This window comes from Bidens hawaiensis, unplaced genomic scaffold (genome assembly GCF_021521415.1).
Source record: "Bidens hawaiensis isolate Kalapana, Puna unplaced genomic scaffold, B.hawaiensis_p1.1 tig00011824_1, whole genome shotgun sequence".
Lineage (NCBI taxonomy): Eukaryota > Viridiplantae > Streptophyta > Magnoliopsida > Asterales > Asteraceae > Bidens > Bidens hawaiensis.
The window spans coordinates 592,318-613,039 of NW_027491941.1; the positions used below are offsets into that span (position 1 = coordinate 592,318).

Sequence of the window (20,722 nt, forward strand, 5' to 3'; positions counted from 1 at the left end):
ACAGACTAATTGGCCATGTGCACGGTTATAACAACCTTGTCAGCTGTCCTTTTCTGATTGGCTGTTGCATCACGTGTTTTCTAAGGAAAGATCTTTGTAAATCTTTTAGAAGGAAGTTAGTTACAACTGTCCCTCTAACGTCACCCTCGAGTCACTTTCACGCGTGGACGGGATATTCTGCGGATATCATCTGAGGACGTCGTGATCGACCCGAAGGTGGTCTATAGAACTTATTCTTAATCTTCCGCTGACTTGAGTTATGCGAGTGATGGGAACGTTCCGCGGATGGCTTCTGAGGAAGTCCTGAATGATCCACGGATGGTCCGTTGTGTGTATTTGGGTCGTTTTGCTACCCTACCTCTATAAGTCCCCCATTCCATTGTTTCTTCCGCGTGGAGTTCTACGCGGGTGAAATTTTGGACTTCAGATATTTTATGGGGATTTTTGAATTTTTGTGTGCTTTGTGGAGATATTTATTGTTAAGGATATACATGAGAAAGGACGATGTGACAGCTTTGCAGGCGTCTGACTGTTGATGTGACGTTTATGACGGCTATCACTGTACCTTGCAGTACCTTCTTTTTTGTTTTTTCGTTTTTCCCGCGTGACGTGTCACATTCTTACTAGCCCCTTCATTTTCTCTCTCTACTGTAACCTTCACATCACATTAATTGCGATGGGTATAAATAGTGTATTTAGGGTAACTGTTGATATTTCATCGCCTTTGAATCTTCAACTTCTTCTATTTTCTCTCTAGAGTCCGATCTATCATAGACGTATGTTCATAATTGCTCGCTGTTTTCCTCTACCTTCCGACATAATGGCCGGTGACAAGAAAACCCCTTCACAGTATATAGAGACGGTTGAGATAAGTTGGAAGCAATCGGATTTTGAAAAACTCATAACGACGTACAGTATAGCGCCCGAATGGGAACCGGAATTTCCAGTTGCCAGTTCAACTGTTGACAAGCCTCCGGCCGGTAAAATGATTGTGTACGCCGAATGTTTTTCGTTCGGGAATCTTCGTGTTCCGATAACAAAGTTCCTAGGCAATATTTTGTCCGGCCATGGGATACACCTGTCACAGGTCTATCCCTTCGGCTTGATGCGAATTCGCCACTTCGAATTCGTTTGTGGGGCAAACATCATTGTGCCCAAAGTTGAAAAATTTTCAGTTTTTTACAAAATGCATGGCCGCGACGGGTGGTTTAATTGTGCCACTGTGGCCAAGAGGATTATAGGCACTGAATCTCCCCGCAGTGCTTATGATTGGAGGAAGACGTTTTTCTGGAAGCTGGAAGACGTGATCCCAATCACAATGGTTCGTCGTCCGGCCAATGAGAGGCTTCCGGACCTGAACATTGCCCACTTTGAGGGTCAAAAGTGGTTCAGGACGCTGATTCAGAAGCCAACGCCGATGCGGGCCATCCTTGAGGAAGCCCTTGTGTGGGCTGGTATGAGCCGCTTATTGTCATATCCAGATTTGGAGCCGTTTTTCTAGAATGCGGATGAAAGTAAGCTTCTATATTTTTCATATTTTATTTTCGTGTCTTTTGATTTACTTTGTTTTGTATTCCTTCTGGTGAGGGGTCAATTCTTGATGCCCTGCTGGAGAAGACTGTGGGATGCGCTCAGAAGCGTATCCGTGATGTAAAGGAATTGCCCATCCTGGATAAGACACAAGATCATTTTCTTTTTCCCAAGACGGTGCGTTCTGAGCCAGTGGTGTCTGAAGCGATATTCCAATTATGTGTGGATTCCTTGAACCCGCGGCCATTAAATGCTTTAACTTCCGACGGGGTGATTGTACTTCTGTCTTCAATTGACGAATCATCGCCCCGCGAAGAATATTGTTCCGATGATACTTCTGAAACATCGGCTGTAATGCATGCTCTAGCAAATCTTGAGCAGAAGAGGAAACAATGTTCCTCAAGTCTGGCGACGCGTAAGGCAGCCAGGCCGATGCTGTGGAGGAACCAACGAAAAAGAGGCGGGCGGCCGGGTCCAAAAAGTCAAGGAAGGTCTGTCTCGAGGACCTGGTAAAGGAGGACGCCATGCGGTCATCGCCAAGTAAGTTTGTTAACTCCGCATGTGTCTTCGATAATTACTTCCCCTGTATAGTAAGTCCTAATATACTCTGTTGTGTTTTAGCAGAAAGGACATTTACACATGATCGGGGTGTAACTAGTCAAGAGCCACCATCGACTCTACCAGTTATTATTATTGCCGCTGAAGCATCATGTTCTAATGGGAAAGAACCTGTTCGTCATGTTGCGGGACCGAAGGTGCAGGAGTCCCCGCATGCATCTTCACCTTCTCCTCCATATTTTACCTCTTCTTCACCTCCACACCAACCGGGTGGTGGAGGGACATCCCAGTCTTCGGAATCAAGAAGGTTTCATCGTCCTTTTGATGCTGATTACTACGGACGGCGAATCCTGGGGAGGACGACCACCTGCACATACCCCGCTAGACCTTAATCCAAGGGTCACACATTACAGAAAGGAAAATCTATGCTGAGTTTCTCAGTTCTGGAATTCCTCCCGCGGAACATGCATTTCAACGTGGTCGTTCACGCCACGATCTTGCTCACACCTACAATGTTGTCCAAGCCAACACTGTGGCTTGCGGGAAAGAAATATTTAGGGAGTGGCTTTCCATGGAGGAGAAGTGGGGGGAAATGACCCGCCAGACGGAGCACGCCAAGAAGACTGTGGATGTCCAGCATGCGGAAGCCAACACTGCAAAGTGGAGGCTGAAGGATGTTGAGATCGCCCTCCAAGCGGAGAAGGATAGGCCGGCGGCAACTTCGCGCTCATGGGAGGATGCGTGTAAAAAATAGAACGCCATTCTTGCTGCTGCCCGCGAGGGAGTCAGGTGGAAGAATGAGGATCTGGTGAATGCCTTGGAGGCCAACACTGCCTTGGAGAATCAGATTACCAACCATGGTAATATGCTTCAATCATATGAGGCAGAGGACCTGCTGCGCAAGGAGTAGGCCGAGGAGATGGAGAAGAAGTCGGAGAGCCTTACAGCTGCCCATGCTGCGCTCGCGGAAGCTCAAAAACAGTTAGAGCAACGCGCCGCAAAGTTGACTGAAGATAACTTCCAACTTGCCGATGGATATCGAGCAATGGAAGAGCGGGCCAAAAAGGAGGAGGAGGTGAGGCAATGGCTAATGACTGAGGGTCTCGCTCAGGTAATATACCGTCTCTTTGATAATTCAGCTATCATTCTGTTATTGCTAGATGCGTAACTTGTTTCGTTTCTTAACAGGTCATTGACTACATCAAAGAAGGGCAGAAGTTGGGTGGTTGTCTTGCTTCACTACTCAATGCCTCTACTCGAACTAGCCGCAAGATTTGGTTTGAGGAAGGCATTGAATTTATGAAGATCTAACGTCCACTTGAAGAGCACCCTCTTCATGGCCTGAACGTGGAAAGGGAGTACCGTTTGAAGATGAAGGCATATGATGATCTAACTTTCCCTCTTCAAGGTATGATCCCGGAATTTTCCGAGGCTGAAGACGGAGTCCAGCGTTTGAAGGAATTCCTGAGCGGGTCCTTAGATGATGTCTCTATTCCTCCAACCTCTCCAAAACCAGATTCTCCTCCCACACAAGATCAAGACGGTACTACTACTCAAGACCTAGTAGTGTAGCGTTATGTACTTATTTTGAGGAAATCGTTTGTACCCATCTTCTTTTGTAATCCCTCTTTTAATTTTATATAAGAAGTGTTAATTCCTTCTGTACTTTGTCTTATTTATTATAAATAATATAAGTGCTAGCTTTAAAATCTTCTTATACATCAATAAAGGATTACCCAACAATATAAGTTTTATGACACGTGGATCACTTCTGGCACGCAGACCAAGAATGAAAGTTTAATGACACGCATGTCACTTATGGTGCGCAATCCAGGAATACAAGTTTTATGACATGCGGGTCACTTTTGGCACGTAGACCAGGAATATACACAATTTATATAAGACATATTGCGACAGAACGATTACTTGGATAAAGATGGCACGTAAGCTAATTTACAAGAAAGTATTTTACACATTTGTAGTTAACTATGGGTGGCACGCAGGCCCAAAAGTAAAAACATCTTTCAAATCTTCAAATGTAGCACTTTTTCAGCTGGGCAACGTTCCAAGTTCTTGGGATTTCAGTTCCGTCTAATCTTTCTAATTTGTAGGCGCCTTTTGATAATACTTCTTTTATGCGATACGGCCCTTCCCACGTTGGAGCTAACTTGCCCAAAGGTTCTTGTCCTGATGCTTCGTTACTGCGGAAGACAAAATCTCCCGCATGGAACTTGCAGATTTGAACCTTCGTCATAATACTTTTGAAGTTGGCGCTTGTAATTGCTTTCACGAATTATTGCCAGCTCTCGTCTTTCTTCAAGGAGGTTTAGGTTCAAACGTAATTCTGCTTCATTATCAACAATGAACATTGTTCTTGCGGTTGGGACCCCAATCTCTGCGGGTATCATGGCTTCAGTTCCGTAGGTTAGGCTGAATGGTGTTTCTGAACTGCTCGTTTTCTTTTGGGTTCTAAAATCCCACAGTACATGAGGCAATTCGTCAACCCATCCCATTCGATTGGTCCCCTACTTTGACTTAATCCCATCCTTGATGGTTCTGTTAGCTCTTTCCATCAATGTTTTCAGACCCGGCCCGGACATCGACCCATACTTCTTAACGAGTCAAAGGTCGGACTGACCCGGTAGGGCGGACCGGTGTTTGACATGGATGACATCATAAATACTTTAATATATAATTACCATTACTATATGTATATTTAAATTGGTAATTATCATTTATTTGTTTATATTGTTAATTTTCTTTTGTGGTTTAATATATCGTAGTCTATTAAGAAGTCATTTCTACTTCATCAGGCCACATGTTTGAGTTAATGAATAGCCACATATTAACTAACCACTTTTTATGTATTGAATTAAGAAATAATATTATGTTCCCTCTTATACTTTTTCTCTCTTGCATTTCAATATGAAACATCACACGATCCAGAGATGCAGAACAACGGGGACGAACTAACGGTGCACGATGAAGTAAGAACGGCGATTGAGATACATAATGTATGTCTAAAGAAATTTGGTCGGCCATCAACCACTATTAAGAGCTCGCCGGCGGCAACTAATTTGAGATTTCCGATCACTTTTTCGACATTTCAAAATCGACACCACTGCCTTCGACGCCGACTGTTTGGTGTCTATTTCACTTCCTAACGTCGACTCGCAAAGGTGGGCTCGATTGAGCCATCCAGATCTTAAATCAAAGAATGCTTTGTGTTTTTGTGTGTCTCAACCTTCGTTAAGATATGCTTTTGCCGGTTCACCCGGCGGGTCACCGGGTCTGGTCCGATCGTCGCCCGCAAGAACCGCCCGGGCTATTAGAAAACGGGTCAAACACCATGACCCGGACCGGTAATGGTACTGGTCCCAGTCGGACCGGTCCGACCGGCCGGACCGGGTTTCAAAACATTACTTTCTGCCTGCCCATTGGCCTGCGGGTGAACTACAGATATGAACATTTGGCTGATCTTGAGCTCTTTTAACCATTGTTGTAACCCATTATCCGCAAACTGAGTTCCATTATTAGTGACTAAGGTCTGCGGAAAACCAAAGCGGCAAATAATGAATTCCCATAAAAACTTCTTTACACTTGCGTCCGTAATGGAGGCTACCGGCTTGGCTTCAACCCACTTGGTGAAATAATCTATTTCCACGATTAGAAATTTGACACATCCCAGAGCTTCTAAGAATGGTCCCATTATGTCGATTGCCCATTTTTGGAACGACCATGCAGATGTTACTGGTACTAACTCGTTTTTGGGCCTTAACGTATTGGGAGCATGGCACTGGCATGAGTCACATTTCCTGATTTCGTTAATTGTGTCCATATTCATTTCCAGCCTGTGGTAGCCCGCATTCATTAATTTGGCGACAACCATCCTTGGTCCCGCATGTAGACAGCAGATTCCTTCATGCATTTCTCTTACCAAGTAATAGGGGCATCTTCTGCGTCCACACATCTGATGAGCGGATCCAAGAATGACCGACGATACAATACTCCATTTTGAACTTGATAATTCAAGGCTTTGTGCCGGATCTTATGGGCCGCTGCTTTTTCAATCGGGAGTGTCACAGATGACAGATATGCGAGAATCGGTGTCATCCAAGACTCAAGTCCCGTTTGTATGACCATCACTTGGTGCTGAGGTACAGATGGATGGTCAAGAACCTCCATGCGGATATCCTGTGCAAAGTGTTCGAAATTAGTGGAAGCTAATTTTCTTAAAGCATCCACAAACTTGTTCTCGCTTCTTTTTATGTGAATTACTTTGCAAGACGAGAATTGGAGTAGATCTTTCGCTTGTGCCAAATATGAGGCTATTACATCATTCTTTGCCTCATATGACCCGTTGATATGTCCCGCTATTAGCATTGAGTCCACTCGTGCTTCCAAATGTTTCACCCCGCAGTTTCTTGGCAATCCGAAAACCTGCCAAGAAAGCCTCATATTCCGCCTCGATATTGGTGCTTTTGAAATCCAACCTGATGGCGTAAGTAAACTCATGATCCTCGGGGTTGACCAACCTAAGACCCGCAACTGACCCCTCACCACTGGATGCACTGTTAGTAAATAATGACTATACTTGGTCCTGCTCAAGTGGTGTGGGAGTTTGCTGATCCATCAAACATTCTTGTTCTTTACTTTGCGGGACTTCTGTGACAAAGTCTGCTAAAACTTGACATTTGATTGCGGGTGTTGGCTTATAATCAATTGAATGTTCTCCAAGCTCGATGGCCCACTTTGCTAATCTCCCTGATAGTTCTGGCTTTCTTAACACACTCTTCAGTCTGTATCCGGTCAGGACGTTCATTGGATGTCCCTGAAAATATATGCAAAGACGTCTTGTTGCATAAACCAATGCCAAAACTAATTTTTCAAGCATTGAATATCTGGTTTCCGCATCGATCAACGTTCTGCTGAGATAATATATCGGTCTTCGGAGATTTTTCCTGTCCGTCAACAGTACTGCCCCAACAGCTATGTCAGATGCTGAAAGGTATAGAGTCAATGGTTCTCCCGCTTGTGGCGCAATCAGGGTAAGTTAGTCCATTAAGCATTTCTTGACTTCCAAAAATGTTTATTCTGCTTCCACGGTCCATTTGAAGTGTGCTTTATTTAGACAATTTCTTAGTGTTGACACAAAGGGAAAATATTTAGCCGCATGATTGGCTAGAAATCTGTTCAAGGCCACCAATCTGTCATTTAGCGTTTGTACCTCCTTGAGGGAAGAAGGTGAAGGCATGCGGGAGACTGCCTGGACCTTATCTGGGTTTGCCTTGAAGCCCTCACCCATGACAATCGCACCTAAGAATTTTCCTTCCTCCATTCTAAAAGAACATTTTTTTGGGGTTAAGGTTCATGTTAATCCTTCTCAAGGTATTAAATGTCTCTTCAATGTCCCGCAACATCTGATTCCTCTATACTCTTTATCACCAAATCGTCCATGTACACTTCTAAAGTGTGCCCGATTTGTTCTTTGAAGGCTTTATCCATTAAACCCTGATAAGTGGCACCCGCGTTTTTTAGTCTAAAGGGCATCATTTTATAGAAAAATGTGCTTTGGTCAGCGCCGATCACGGTTTTATCTTCATCACTCGCTGCCATGCGGATCTGGTGATAACCCTTGTAAGCGTTAAGAAAGCATTTGAACTTGAAAGGTGCTATCGCACCAACTTTTAAGTCAATCTCTGGCAACGGATAACAATATTTCGAACATGCCTTATTCCAATTCTTAAAGTCTATGCACATCCGCCATGTCCCATTTCTTTTAGGAACGATGACCGGATTCGCCACCCACGTTTGGTACTGAATTTCTCGAATGATCCCAACATTCAATAGATCTTGAACATGCTCATTCATAGCCCTTGTTTGCTCGGGGCCCATCTTCCATTTTTTTTCTGCACAATTGGGGTAAATGCTGGATTTACCCGCAATTTGTGTTTCGCCACCTTTCTCGGAACACCTGCCATATCCGGAGGTTGCCAAGAAAAGGTTTCCATGTTTCTTGTAAACAAATGTTTAAAAAACGTCCTTACTATCTCAGAGATAGCGGGACTAATTGTGACTATCTGATCTAAAAATTCTTTATTCAACACCCACCTTCTCTGGCTCAGTTCTCTCTGTTTTTTTCGAGATCTTAATCGGCTTTGAACTCTCTGTCGTGAAATAATGCTTGTTTACACGTATCATTGCTACTCCAGTGCGGGTAGGAATTCCTACCGCACCATGAGCCGTAGACGGGTGGGCATTGAAATCACCGATTGCTTCTCGTCCAAGAATTATGTCGTGTTTTGACTTGGCTGGAAAGACTAGAAGTTCGACATCCTCGGTTCGCGAGTGAGTCCTATCGCTTAGTGTGACGCAAAAAGAGATCAACCCTCGCGGATGCATCACTTCAAAGCCGAATCCAGATACTGGCGCATGAATGGGCTTCAATCTCGCATTGTCTTCCTCGTCCAGTTGCTCAAAACATTGTCTTCATACATTACATCCAACGTACTTCCAGTATAAATGAAAACATACTGTGATCGGTAATGACCGATCAGAGTAGTGATTATCAGCGAACTCTTATTACATGGGCCCTATTTAACTCGCGGGAATATTACGGGTTCATTCTTCCATTCTTCTTCATCAAACTCTCGCCTTTTGTACCCACCGACTCGTCCACCTTGAATCATATGGACGTTCAAATCCTTGAATTGCTTTTTAGGCGGGCCAAGATTGACTTGTATGGGAGGTTTGTGGGCCCCTTGTCTTACATTTTTATCAAGTGTTCTAATTTTCCAGATTTAACTACGGCTTCAATATCATTCTTCAAGGTAACACACTCATCTGTATGATGACCAATATCGTCGTGAAACACGAAATGCTTATTGGGATTGAGATGTGCTTTCTTCATGAGCGGTTGAGGTTTTCTGAATTTCACATTTTCTGTGGTTAGGATTTCTGAGGGAGTTTTTGTTAGTTGGGTCCAACTGTTGCTAGTCTGTGTGAAAGTACTTGCTTTGTTTTTGTTGCCAACTAACGTTCTTGCATCTGGTTGCTTCGAAGCTTTCGCTGAAGGTTGAAGTCTAGACCAAATTGATCCTTTAGCTGGATTGTTCATCTGTGCACTTTGGAACTCCACCTTACTTGTTTGTTTAGGGCTTTCAGATCCCTAAGTCTTTTCTGTCCGCGCAAAAAGTTTTGCGGCAGACATTATCTCGTCCCATGATTTAGGCATTCCATCTTTACCAGTTAAGCACCATATCAAAGCGTTGCTCCGCACATTCTTGCGAAGGCTCACCTTAGCATGTCCTCACTAATTCCTCCAATGTTTAAACTTTCGTCATTGAACCGAGAGATGAAGTCTTCAATAGACTCATTGTCCCGCCTAACGACGTCTTAGAATTTCAGATGGATCTCGAGTATGCTTCTTTTGTTGACTAAAATGTTGAGAGAACTTAACCACCAGATCATCCCAACTTTTAATCTGCCCATCAGGTAATTTTCGAACCATTCACTCGCTGCCCCAGTCAACGTTAACGCGAACATGTTGCACCAATACGGGAGGGTCCAACCACTAAGTCCACCTACTGCCACAAAATTGAGCAAGTGATCGCTTAGATCAGACATTCCATCATACTTCCTTAAGTTAGTAGGGATTTTCACGTTAACCGGGAACAGAGCCGTGGCAATGCGCGAGACAAACTTTAACTTCTCGGAAAATGCCACGAGACGATAAGGTTTTGTGAAGTCTTGTTCCACAAAAAATTAAATAAACTTACATCATTAAATAATATTATTTCTCTAAAAATTTAATTTTTTTAATGTAGTTTATTCAAAACCAATAAATTTAAACAATTAATAGAATATGTTGTTGTAATTAGTTTTTAAAGTTTATGTTAACTAGTTCTCAAATTATCCTCCATATATATATATTTATGATTGATTTCTTTTGAGAACCGCTTTGAGCTTTAAGAACTCGAAAGAACTCAACGTAACAAAAATTTTTTTTTGAATTTTTTTTACACATGTGTAATACGTAAGAATAAGTAATGTGTAAAAAATTACCGTAATTTTTTACACACCGAATTGACTTATTACACATGTGTAACTAACATTTAAACTTGTGTAATTATCAAAAATACTTATTCTCTATCCTGATTCATTTTTTAATTAAATTTAATCTCAGCCACATATTCAAACTCATTTAATTAAATGTGTGGTCCAAAATTGAGTTCTTAAAGTTCTTACAACTCATCAAGTTCTCAAAATATCACTCCTATATATATATATATGTATATATTTGTGTAGTTAAACCTAATACCATTTTATATGAACCTTTTTACTCTGTAATATATCTCACTAGTGTATATATGTATATATTAGAGCATTTTCATTCCATTCTCTAAATAATATGAGGGGAGTCTTCATTTTTTAGAGATGGTTAAAAGTTGTTGTGAGAGGAGGAGAGAGAAAATGTTACCGTTCATGGTTAAATTTGGAGAAACACAGTGTTCACCTCTATAATTTTTTAATGTTTTTGAAATTGGTTGTGAGTGAAGGAGAGATAAAAGATAATGATAAAAGTATAAAATGTATTATTTAATTGATAATGGAAGAGAAAAGATGATGTTTATAGTGTAATTATAGAGATGAAGATGGAGAATGAAATAAGAATGCTATAAGAGGAAAACATGTATGCCTTATAAGTTGTTAGTTTAACTACTAGCTTGATCAAGGGGAAACATGTATGCCTTATAAGCTAATAGTTTTGGGTTATAGTCTCACTTAAAGCATAAGATGAAACATATGAAAATAATTAATTATTAAAAACAATTAACTAATATGCAATTTTCAAATCAAGTTCCGTGTCATATTCATTCTACTAATTTCCTTGTCCTTTTTCTTTGATGTGAGTATGATTTTAACATCAACGAATTAGAATCAATTAGTTTAAGTACCATCTACATTTAAGCTTATACTTTTTTAACAACTGATTTCTTATAATTGTTGTTGTTTACACGACTTGAACTCAAGACCTCTCAAACCCTCCCAACTAAATGTGTTCAAAAGTTTTGCCTGCCACGCATATGCTTTATAAATTGTATTAAATTTATTTTCGGGGTTACTATTTAAATATTTTAACTGGAGTAAAGTGCTAAAATCGTCATTGAGGTTTGATCATTCATGCAGTTTTCGTCTAAAAATCTTTCTTTTTGCAACTAAATCATCGAGGTTTCTCACTTGTTGACATTTACGTCCATATCATTAACTCTGTTAACTTTTACCGTTAAGTCAGGGGCAGTGGGGCATTGTGTCTTTTCACCTATCTATATGTTTTATTATTCAGTAATTCAATAACCCACCCTCATTTCCCAGCAACCACCGCTGACCATCACCACTACGCGGCCCGTCACCGGTAACCACCACGATCTCAATCATCTGACAGACCTCCCTTATCTCGACTTTTCCATCACTGTTTTAATCAGAAACCCCACTAATAACAAACCTATCGATATTTTAAGTTATTGAAATTCACGACGTCGATCGACACCCGATTCGCCTATCAAGTTCAATCACATCTTGCTATCCAAACAAGAAGAACATATATGGATCTACGATTTCCAAACAGAAGCAATTAACAAGACCTCAAAACCCTAATTCTGGTCAAATTGAGATGGTGGTGTTACTAGCGGCGGTTGCAGGCTTAGGGGCTCATGTGGCGTATTGCAGGTGGTTGTTTGACGGAGGTCAGTTAGGGTGGGGAGAAGAAATGATTGGGTTACCTGGTAAGAGGTATTTCTGGGCCCCGACGGTGGTGTTCAACGATGGTGGTCTGGCTGGTTAAGATTAAACGGAAGAGAACGAGGCGGGGAAACAGGTGGGAGGGGGGGGGGTAGGGAATAGAGATTTGTGTTAAAAAAATGTGGTTACAAAGTGGGACCCATGTACTAACTCTTCATGTTATGGACTTAAGGGGGTGGGGGTGGTCCGTGATGGGACTCCCACCACGTGTTATATAGCATGGAACACCGCTGCCGGTCCCCCCATCACGCGTGATGGGGGAAAACCGTGGTTGTGATCACGTGTGATTGATTTATAATATATTAAACACAAGCACACACAAACAAACACACATTACAAGCTAACAATCACACTAGTCCATCACACAACCACACCACTAAATTTCATCACTAGCGATGGATTTGGATGGAGTGATGTGGCACATCATCATTGGGTGGTCAAAGTGATGGAAAAACCATCACAATGAACCACCACTCCCCCCTAAGATTATAAAGAAATTTCAAAATGGTTATTTAAATGAGATGAGAGAGAAGATTAAAATAGTTTAAAAGTTGTATAATTTACAATTTTATTCCAACCAAAATAATCTTCGTCGATGTATCTAGAATCGTGCCACAAATTTCAATAACCAGTGAGGTACTGACACGTGTAAAGGTGACCAGATTTTTAAGTTCAAATCTGTTTGGGCCGTTATTTTTTATTCTAAATTTATCTTCTCAAAAAACATGTTTTAGCAAAGAAATGTATCTGGCCCGTGAGTTTTCAAAAAAAAGATAATTTGTGTTTTGAAATTCATCTTCTCAAATGCATTTAAAGTGAATTTAATATTCTCAGATGATTTTTAAAAAAGTATGAAAAAACCGATATTTTCCAGTGTATTTAGTCTCCTTAGATGAATTTCAAAAAGTTTGAAAAAACTGATAATTTTACAATGAATTTAATCTCCTCGGATGATTTTCAAAAAGGTTTGAAAAAATTCAATAATTTGTCTCTTACGTTTGTCAAATTATATCTTATCTCCTTTCTTTTATTTGTCCGGCCATTTCTCCTTTTTCTCATGAATTAACAAAAAAGATCTAAACTACAACAATAAATTAAGAAAGGTGATAGGATTTAAGTTGTTTATATGGCTCCTGGTTTCCTCGGTTCGTTTTATCATGGAAGCATAGTGTCACAGGTTGGGAAAAGACCTACATCGTTCAATTCTGTACCCGGCCTGAAGCTTATCATTGGGGTTTTTAAGAGATTTGTGAAGGCCGATAAAATCAGGCCAAAACATGTTGATGTTCTTGTGACTAGCTTTGATCTTGGAGAGAAGGTATTTCCATTTTGCAATTGCCAAAACGTTTGGGCTGAGAAACTGATGTTAGCTGGGGAAACTAGAACACCAGTTGATGAATTCATTTATGGAATTTGAACTTGAATTTTCAAGATCATGTAAGAGGAATTAAATGTTATGAATTTAAAAAGATAACATTAGGAGTGTAATGAAATTAATAAACAAATACTATAATTTTTTCAAACTTTTTTGAAAATCTTCCCTGAAGACGAAATTTACTTGAGATTCATCCGAGAAGATGAATTTAAAAAAACGCGGAATTCGATGATTTTTGAAAACTCACGAGCCAGATAGATTTTATTGGAAAACCATGGTTTTGTGGAGATGATTTTCATTTCAAAAGTAACAACCCAGACAGGTTTCAATGGAAAACCTTGGTTTTGCGCCAGCGCCTTTACACATGTCATTACGTCAGTGGTAGTTGAAAACCATCCGTGGAAATCCAAATACATTGACGCCGATGGTTTTCGATGGACTAAAACTGGAATCTGAACAAGTTTTGGATTATTTTGAACTTCTCTCCCTTCTTTTGGTCTATTTCAAAAATTTTCCCTTATAAAAAAGACTAAATAATTTTAAATACTAAAATAAAACTAAGTAAATGGACCAAAATACCCTTAATTTAACGATTAGAAAAACTAACAGGATTAGCAATTTGGACGAAATTGGCAACAAATGGGAAACTTCAATTGTTCAATTGCAAAAAAGAAACATTTTGGACTAAAGTCGCATAATCGACCAAACCTGATGGACAATTTTGACACTTTACTCTTTTTAACTGACATTTAATCCTGTGGCGGATCCAGAAAATTTTCTCACAGGGTCGGAAAACTTTTTAGTCGGTATTCAGTTGACCAATCGCTACATAATTTTTTTTACGATCCCGTCCGGCCGGTCATATCAAGTAATCGGTATATAATTTTTTTGGACCAGTTGGGCCCCTCCGATCGGCTAGAATTATGTCAGCTTGAGTAATATACGAAAAAGATAATCAAACAAATAATAATACGTGAAACTTCATTAGAAATGCATAAATAAAATGTCATATGTCTAAAATTGTTTTTTATGGGTTTTCATTTTTTTGAAGCTTACAAAAACATCATATAGTACGCATGTCTTTTTCAATAAAACAAATCCAACTATCGTTTAAATTCTCATCACCCATTTAATTACGCAAAACTGACTTCACGTAAAAGTATTTTCAACATTTGCGGTTGCGACGAGTAATACGAGAGCTAGCCTCAATAAACGATAAACCAATACAAATGAAGTTGGTGAATAAACCAACGTATGTCTAAAATCGAAACATTTTCTTTAAAGATAAAAGCTCTTATAATCCGTTGAACTCATCTAGCAATTTATTTGTGTCATTGTAACCTTTTTTAATAAGTTAAATGTATATTAGGTTGAGAGTATTGAGCTTGGACTTAAAACTTAGAAATAAGATTGATTATGCATTTGAGCTTAAATTTGTTTTAAATTCGTTTCAATTAAACTCAAATTCAATTATTTATATACATTTATAAAACTATAAATGTAAATTTATTTTTTATTATGGCAGGTTTCGAAATTTCATGGGGGTCGTTCTCGAATTTTTACAAGGTCTTTTTGTCGTTTTTGAAATTCTACAGGGTCGGTATCAAAATTTCACAGGGGTCGGTCGAGATTTTAACATATATATACCGCTAAAAATTTTTTCTCACAGGGGTCGGCCGACCCCCCTACTCAAAGAGTATGTACGCCACTGATTTAATCTGTATTAGTTATTATTAGTACAATCAAACATGTACATAGCATGATTTGAATGCTTAACATTTTGACGAGAGTCGAGAGGAATGGATGATCACCCGGATATCTCCTTAAAAACAGTTTTGTTTAATCGAGTTCGTGTTTAATTGACACTAGGGAAATACATTATGACAGGAAAAAAAGGTAAAAAATAAATGAAAGACAACAAATTAATAAAAAGAATTGATGGTTAAATATTACTTAGTCAAACGCCTGTTTTTGAAACTAAATTGTTTCCTTTTTTATTTTTTTATGAACCCCCATGTTTCTTTTCACTAGCTACGTGTTCGCGCTATGCGTCGGGGTATGCACACAAACATGACATCGGATGCGTAACCGGTGTTACCGTGTCTGTATGTGTGGGACTTCACAATAGTACGCGCGTAACCGGAAGATAGTATGCTTGTATTGTGGCATTGGAATCTTAACTGGTGTTGGTAAGCAGGTCACGCAACGACTGTACGTGCACAATCAGGTGTCGGTGCACACGTAACGTTACATTGAACTCATCTTGACCCGCAACCGATTCCGCTACCTGAAATTCGTTATGACTTGAACCATTTCAACCCAAACTCGTCCCGAACCAAACCAAATTAACCTTTTTTGTATTGACTCATTGCAACCTTAACCTTTTAGACCCATGACCTGAACGACCGAACCCGCCCGATTCGTTTGCCGGTCTTTAACGGTAATCCGTAACATGTTAAGTTTTTAAAATGAAAATAGTATATAATACCATACTTAAATTAAAGAGAATAAAATACTTGTTTTTATGGTATAGTGTTTTTAAAAAACTATTAGCGTGTGAAAAAGTTATAAACGTTTAAACATTGTTGAGGTAGTTGGTTTAAAATAAGGGGTATATATGTAACTAATGTATAAATTATCAAAATGTGATTAAAATTAAAAGACCAGACTTGTAACTTTTTTTTGAATAAATTAAAAATCAACCATCACATGATTTTGCTTTTGCTAAAAGACAAAATGGTTAAAAACAACAAGTTTGGTAACTTTTAAAAATTGAGAGATCCCTCACTCATGCTCTATATATAGTATAAATATGTAAACTTATTTGATATCATTTTATTTACGTTTATAATTATAACGGTCATCTGAAAATTGTTATCTATTTTGCTTTTATCAAAAGCTATTATAAGTATTAGGAAATTTTAATTAATCACGGTTCTTATAATATGGGTTGAGATACTGTACAATAATGCCTTAACGTACGATAGGTACGCGAGACGCTTAAAGGCAAAAATACTAAAACGCTCAGCCGGAAACCTAATATGATCAGCCAAAACTAAAACGCTCAAAAACGGGTTTCGTGAAAAAAAGTAAAAAATTGAACGATTAACGATCCAAATCTGTTTTTTCGGTGAATCGATGATTAGTTGGGTATGTATTGATGATTCCGAGATGTTGGGATGTGATTTCATGGATCGATTCGTGAAAAAAGAGATTCGCGTACATACAATACGTTAAGGTATTATTGTGTATCTTTTGCCCCTATAATATATGATTAATTAAGAACCAACTTGTAATTATTTATGGGAAATTTTGAATAAGCCTTTACAATTAATTATAGTTAATAGATAATAGTTAATTGCCAATTTGCGATTATTTTTTTAATAAACACAGTTAAGAATCATGAGTGTTTGCTAACCACAAGCAACACGTAACTTTTAGAAATATAATTTCGATATAACTAATTAGAATGTAACTTTTAAAATTATTAGTATTGGCCATGCAGTCTATATATACATGACATGCAACTTCTAAATTTTGAACGTAAATTTTACAAATTACCAAATAGGAATATCGAAACCAATATATATCTGTTTTGGCATAACCTATAATTAAAAAAGGGAATACAATTGTTTGTTTTTATTTCTTATTAATACGTTTTCCAACATATTTAATAAATTACTTGAACTCCTTTAGTTATATATGACATACAAATATACCGATAGACAGTGTTGTAGAAATCGCTAGCCATTAGTCAAGCAGTAGGTGATATAGGAACTAACGATTAATCAAGATTAACAAAATTTATCGGATTAAAATTTATATGTAATATTTCAAATACACACACGCGCGCACCCCAAACTTTATATATAAATTTTTCAGTTTTAACCAAATTAAGTCAATCTTATAACAAAACCAACGCACGATTAATCAAGGATTTATTGATGCATAGACGTTTACAACCTTGCTGATAAGGTGCAATTTATTATCGAATTACAAATTACTGTGAAAATGAAAATAAAAACTAAGATTGTTCAATATTTTTCTTTATAAATAGTTAATATTTTTTTTTCCTTTGTTGCATCATAAATAAAAAAAAACCGTATGTTATATATGCTAAATACCATTAAATTTGTTAGTGTTTACAAAACTTTAAACAATTACCCGACCTACATATGTTTAGATGTGTAGGTATAGTCTTAATATTATTTACTAATTAACGTACACGCAAATTATATAAACAAAATTTGTCCATTTTTTTATTTCAATAGATGAAACGTTTTCAACCATTTTTTATTTAATTTTATTATGAATAAAAAGAGAAATAAATTAGAAATAATAAAAATGTTAAAACGAGATTAAGGATGATGACATGATTCGAAGGGCAAAATAGTAATTAAACGAGTTAGGGTGGGGGAGGGTGTTAAATATAACAATAATGTAAGAAGAATAAAATATATAGATGGGCAAAGGTTTGGAAAGCTCTTATAACCTTGTGGTCACATCCGGTTAATTACCACTCAATTTCAAAACTTGTGTTCATCAATCAATCCACTTGTTCTCTCAGGTATCTAATTAGATTCTTTCTTTCTTTCTCATATATGTTTATTCGGCCGATCAAAAGCTTTAACTTTTGTATGTTGTTTTGATAATAATTATATATCATCTTCACAGTTAATACTTAGTTGATTTGATGTCTTTTTTGTCCTTTGATCACGCCGGTTCTTCGTTATTAAAATCCTTCAAGTTCATCAACTTATCGGTTTAATCAAGTATATGGTCGTAGTTGATTGATGTTTTATATATATTTACATATATTAGAAATTTAGAACACAATATATATTTGTAAAAAGGATTGACATATTACTAGAATTAAATTCATACTGATCTTGATTAATTTGTATTGGTTTAGAGTTCCATTTAGACGTGAGTTTAAATCTAGCTTGCTTTAATTCTGGATTTAAACATGCATGGTGGATATGTGGTTATAAATTATAATTATTAAAATCTAAAAATATATGGTTGTAGTTGGTGCAGGGTTGTATCTGAAGAAAAATATTTAAAGAAAAAACAAAAAAATGGGTTACTGGAAATCGACTGTGGTGCCAAAATTCAAGAAGTTGTTCGAGAAAAACAACGCAAAAAAGGCTGCGGCCGCCGAAGCTTGCAAGACCTTCGATGGTGCTAAGGTATGTGAAAGAAATCGAAAGAACTAATTTAAGTAACCGATCTATTTTACAAAGAGATTTAAATGAAAAAAATATTAATAATAAAACAAACCAAGTAATGATAAATATAAAACGTCAACAGCTAATCTTAGTTGTGTACGTTATGAGTTAATTATTGGTATAATATGACGTATTAGTTCTTTCTAGTATCCAATATTTAATTTTAATATGAAAGATATTAATTCACACGCAGGAGGATTATGGCAAAGAGTTTGAGGAGAAGAAGACTGAACTCCAAGCTAAAGTTCTTGAAATCTATGAAGCTTCTACTGCCGAAATCAAGGTGATTAAATCTGTAATTACTTTTGGTTAACAACAAATATAAAATATTTATTAAATAAAGTATTAAAAATAAAATAAAATGAGGAGTATTATTTAACACAAAGACAGCGACAGTGATAATTAAACTCAATTATTGATTTCGAAACTTAACAGGCTGTAGTGAAGGAACGCAAGGAGGGTGCCTTGAAAAAGGTTTCTTCGGCAGTAGAAAAGTTCCTTGAAGAACTCTCCAAAATAGGTAAATATGTTTTACACATGTCTGGCCTAGTTTTTTTTTTTTTTTTTTTTTTTTCTAACGGTCGTTTGGATCATTGACGGGTTATACGTATGTATGGCTACATTAAAAAAAAACTTGTCTTTTTTTTTTTTTTTCCTTTTTGCTAGAATTTCCGGGATCGAAACCAGCTCATGAAGCATGCATCAAGTACGGACCGGCCTATGTGGAAGGACCTATCTTTTTTGTGTTTGAAAAGGTTTCGACTTTCATAGTGGTTGAAGAGAAAAAAGAAGTTGAAGAGAAGAAAGAAGAGGTGCCGCCAGCAGCCGAACCAGAAAAAGAAGCGGCTCCAGCAGAAGAAACAAGCAGCAAAGAGAAGGAAATTGTGGTGGAGGAAGAGAAGAAAGATGAGGTGGCGGCTGTGGTAGCCGAGGTTGAGAAAACAGCAGAACCCGAGGCGGCCAAGGCTGAGGAAGTAGCCCCAGCAGAGCCACCAAAGGCATGCTGATTGGGTCCTACAATGATGTGTGGTATGATCAATGGTTTGTGAAAATCAATTGTAAGGTTCTGTAAAAATTTACTTATTGGGCAAATTTGTTATTCTTTCTTTTTTTGTAATACAGTGAAAACGTTTTGTTGGGTGTATTGGTTTCAACTTTCTTGTAAATTAATGTTGTATAATGTGTATGATACTTAAAACATAAGTTATTCACCGTTTATAGTGACTGGTTTCCTACTTTCTCTTAATAGTTTTATGTTAATCTTGTATTGAAAACTATTGAATGTCTCCAATATTTGGTTTTGAAATCTCTTTGAGGAGAGAGGCCGGGTGTAATATAGATGAGAGAAAGCATGATGAAGAGAGAAGGCAGTACGTTCTTGTGCAAGGATGCTCAATGCCGAGTTATGTACGATGGAAAGAAGAGACATGTAGGGTGATACTTGGAGCCAATTTTGACGGTAAAAATGGCAAATCCGAAGCAGGGGTGAGTGAGTGACGTGGAGTTGGTTTTAGGGGCTTTTGTTATGAATACTTTAAAATCACCATTATTTTGGTTCTAAAAGTCATGCTATCTAAACAGCCTCTTTCATAAAACATCAAACCAACAAAAAACAAAAAAACATTTTCTCAAATACTCGGTAACAAGCCTTGTTCTTGAATATTTTACACACAAAAAGGTTCATTATTCTTCCCTTTTCTCCATATCATACCATCTCTTCTAAAAACGTCTCAGTTTGGATGCTCTAAAAGATGTTAAAATAAAACAAAAAGATAAGGACGTAGAGTATTAAATATAATATTGTACTTTTATTTTGGGTTGATATCATGCATTGATTGCATTAACTTTGTCTCCACTCTCCAGTAAGCTTTTCTACTATATCAATCAAGGTTATCAACTTAAGAAAAAGAAAAAAAAATAGAATAAAAACATGAGCACGAAAATAGGATGTACTAATACCGGTCTCATATTTTCAAGTTTATTATTTTTTTTGAACGGATTTCTTCTTTAATAAACAAAACATAATTTAGAATTGAGGCTTTTCACAATAAAAATTATCTACTAACCCTCTTTTTTTCCCTGTGTTTGAACCACTAATGATGCATTAAAATTTTTTATTGTATGTGGACGGAGTTAATTAAGAAGTTATATTTTATAATTCATATATGTATACTTAAAGGATGAGGTTTATTTAAAATCTTCTAATTTAACAACTTTAATAACTCTTAAC

General features: G+C 37.7%; 3 protein-coding genes across 3 annotated transcripts; 1 reads left to right on the forward strand and 2 right to left on the reverse strand.

The window, feature by feature from the left end:
* Positions 1–6,021: 6,021 nt before the first annotated feature.
* LOC143539199 (uncharacterized) lies at positions 6,022–6,603 on the reverse strand. The gene has a single exon (XM_077032581.1). It carries the CDS (start codon positions 6,601–6,603, stop codon positions 6,022–6,024), a length of 582 nt encoding a protein of 193 aa, XP_076888696.1.
* An 888-nt stretch (positions 6,604–7,491) lies between these two features.
* LOC143539200 (uncharacterized) lies at positions 7,492–9,205 on the reverse strand. The gene is made up of 3 exons (XM_077032582.1): positions 8,859–9,205; positions 8,200–8,575; positions 7,492–8,103 (listed from the first exon to the last, which is right to left on the reverse strand). The coding sequence occupies exons 1-3, from the start codon at positions 9,203–9,205 to the stop codon at positions 7,492–7,494; spliced, it is 1,335 nt and encodes a 444-aa protein (XP_076888697.1).
* Positions 9,206–17,721: 8,516 nt separating this feature from the next.
* On the forward strand, positions 17,722–19,714 carry LOC143539210 (plasma membrane-associated cation-binding protein 1-like). Its single transcript, XM_077032590.1, has 5 exons — positions 17,722–17,831; positions 18,293–18,453; positions 18,686–18,775; positions 18,928–19,012; positions 19,159–19,714. Exons 2-5 carry the CDS (start codon positions 18,343–18,345, stop codon positions 19,497–19,499), a joined length of 627 nt encoding a protein of 208 aa, XP_076888705.1. The 5' UTR covers positions 17,722–17,831; positions 18,293–18,342; the 3' UTR covers positions 19,500–19,714.
* The last annotated feature ends 1,008 nt before the right edge of the window (positions 19,715–20,722 follow it).

Excerpts from the sequence above, each read along its gene's own strand:
- LOC143539199 (XM_077032581.1), bottom strand. The coding sequence starts at position 6,603 with ATGAGTTTACTTACGCCATCAGGTTGGATTTCAAAAGCACCAATATCG.
- LOC143539200 (XM_077032582.1), bottom strand. The coding sequence starts at position 9,205 with ATGAACAATCCAGCTAAAGGATCAATTTGGTCTAGACTTCAACCTTCA. Across the intron at positions 8,576-8,858 it reads TTAGAACACTTGATAAAAAT|ACAATGTTTTGAGCAACTGG; the intron begins GTAAGACAAGGG and ends TAATGTATGAAG. Across the intron at positions 8,104-8,199 it reads AGAGAACTGAGCCAGAGAAG|AAACATGGAAACCTTTTCTT; the intron begins GTGGGTGTTGAA and ends TTTGTTTACAAG.
- LOC143539210 (XM_077032590.1), top strand. The coding sequence starts at position 18,343 with ATGGGTTACTGGAAATCGACTGTGGTGCCAAAATTCAAGAAGTTGTTC. Across the intron at positions 18,454-18,685 it reads AGACCTTCGATGGTGCTAAG|GAGGATTATGGCAAAGAGTT; the intron begins GTATGTGAAAGA and ends ATTCACACGCAG. Across the intron at positions 18,776-18,927 it reads CTTCTACTGCCGAAATCAAG|GCTGTAGTGAAGGAACGCAA; the intron begins GTGATTAAATCT and ends GAAACTTAACAG.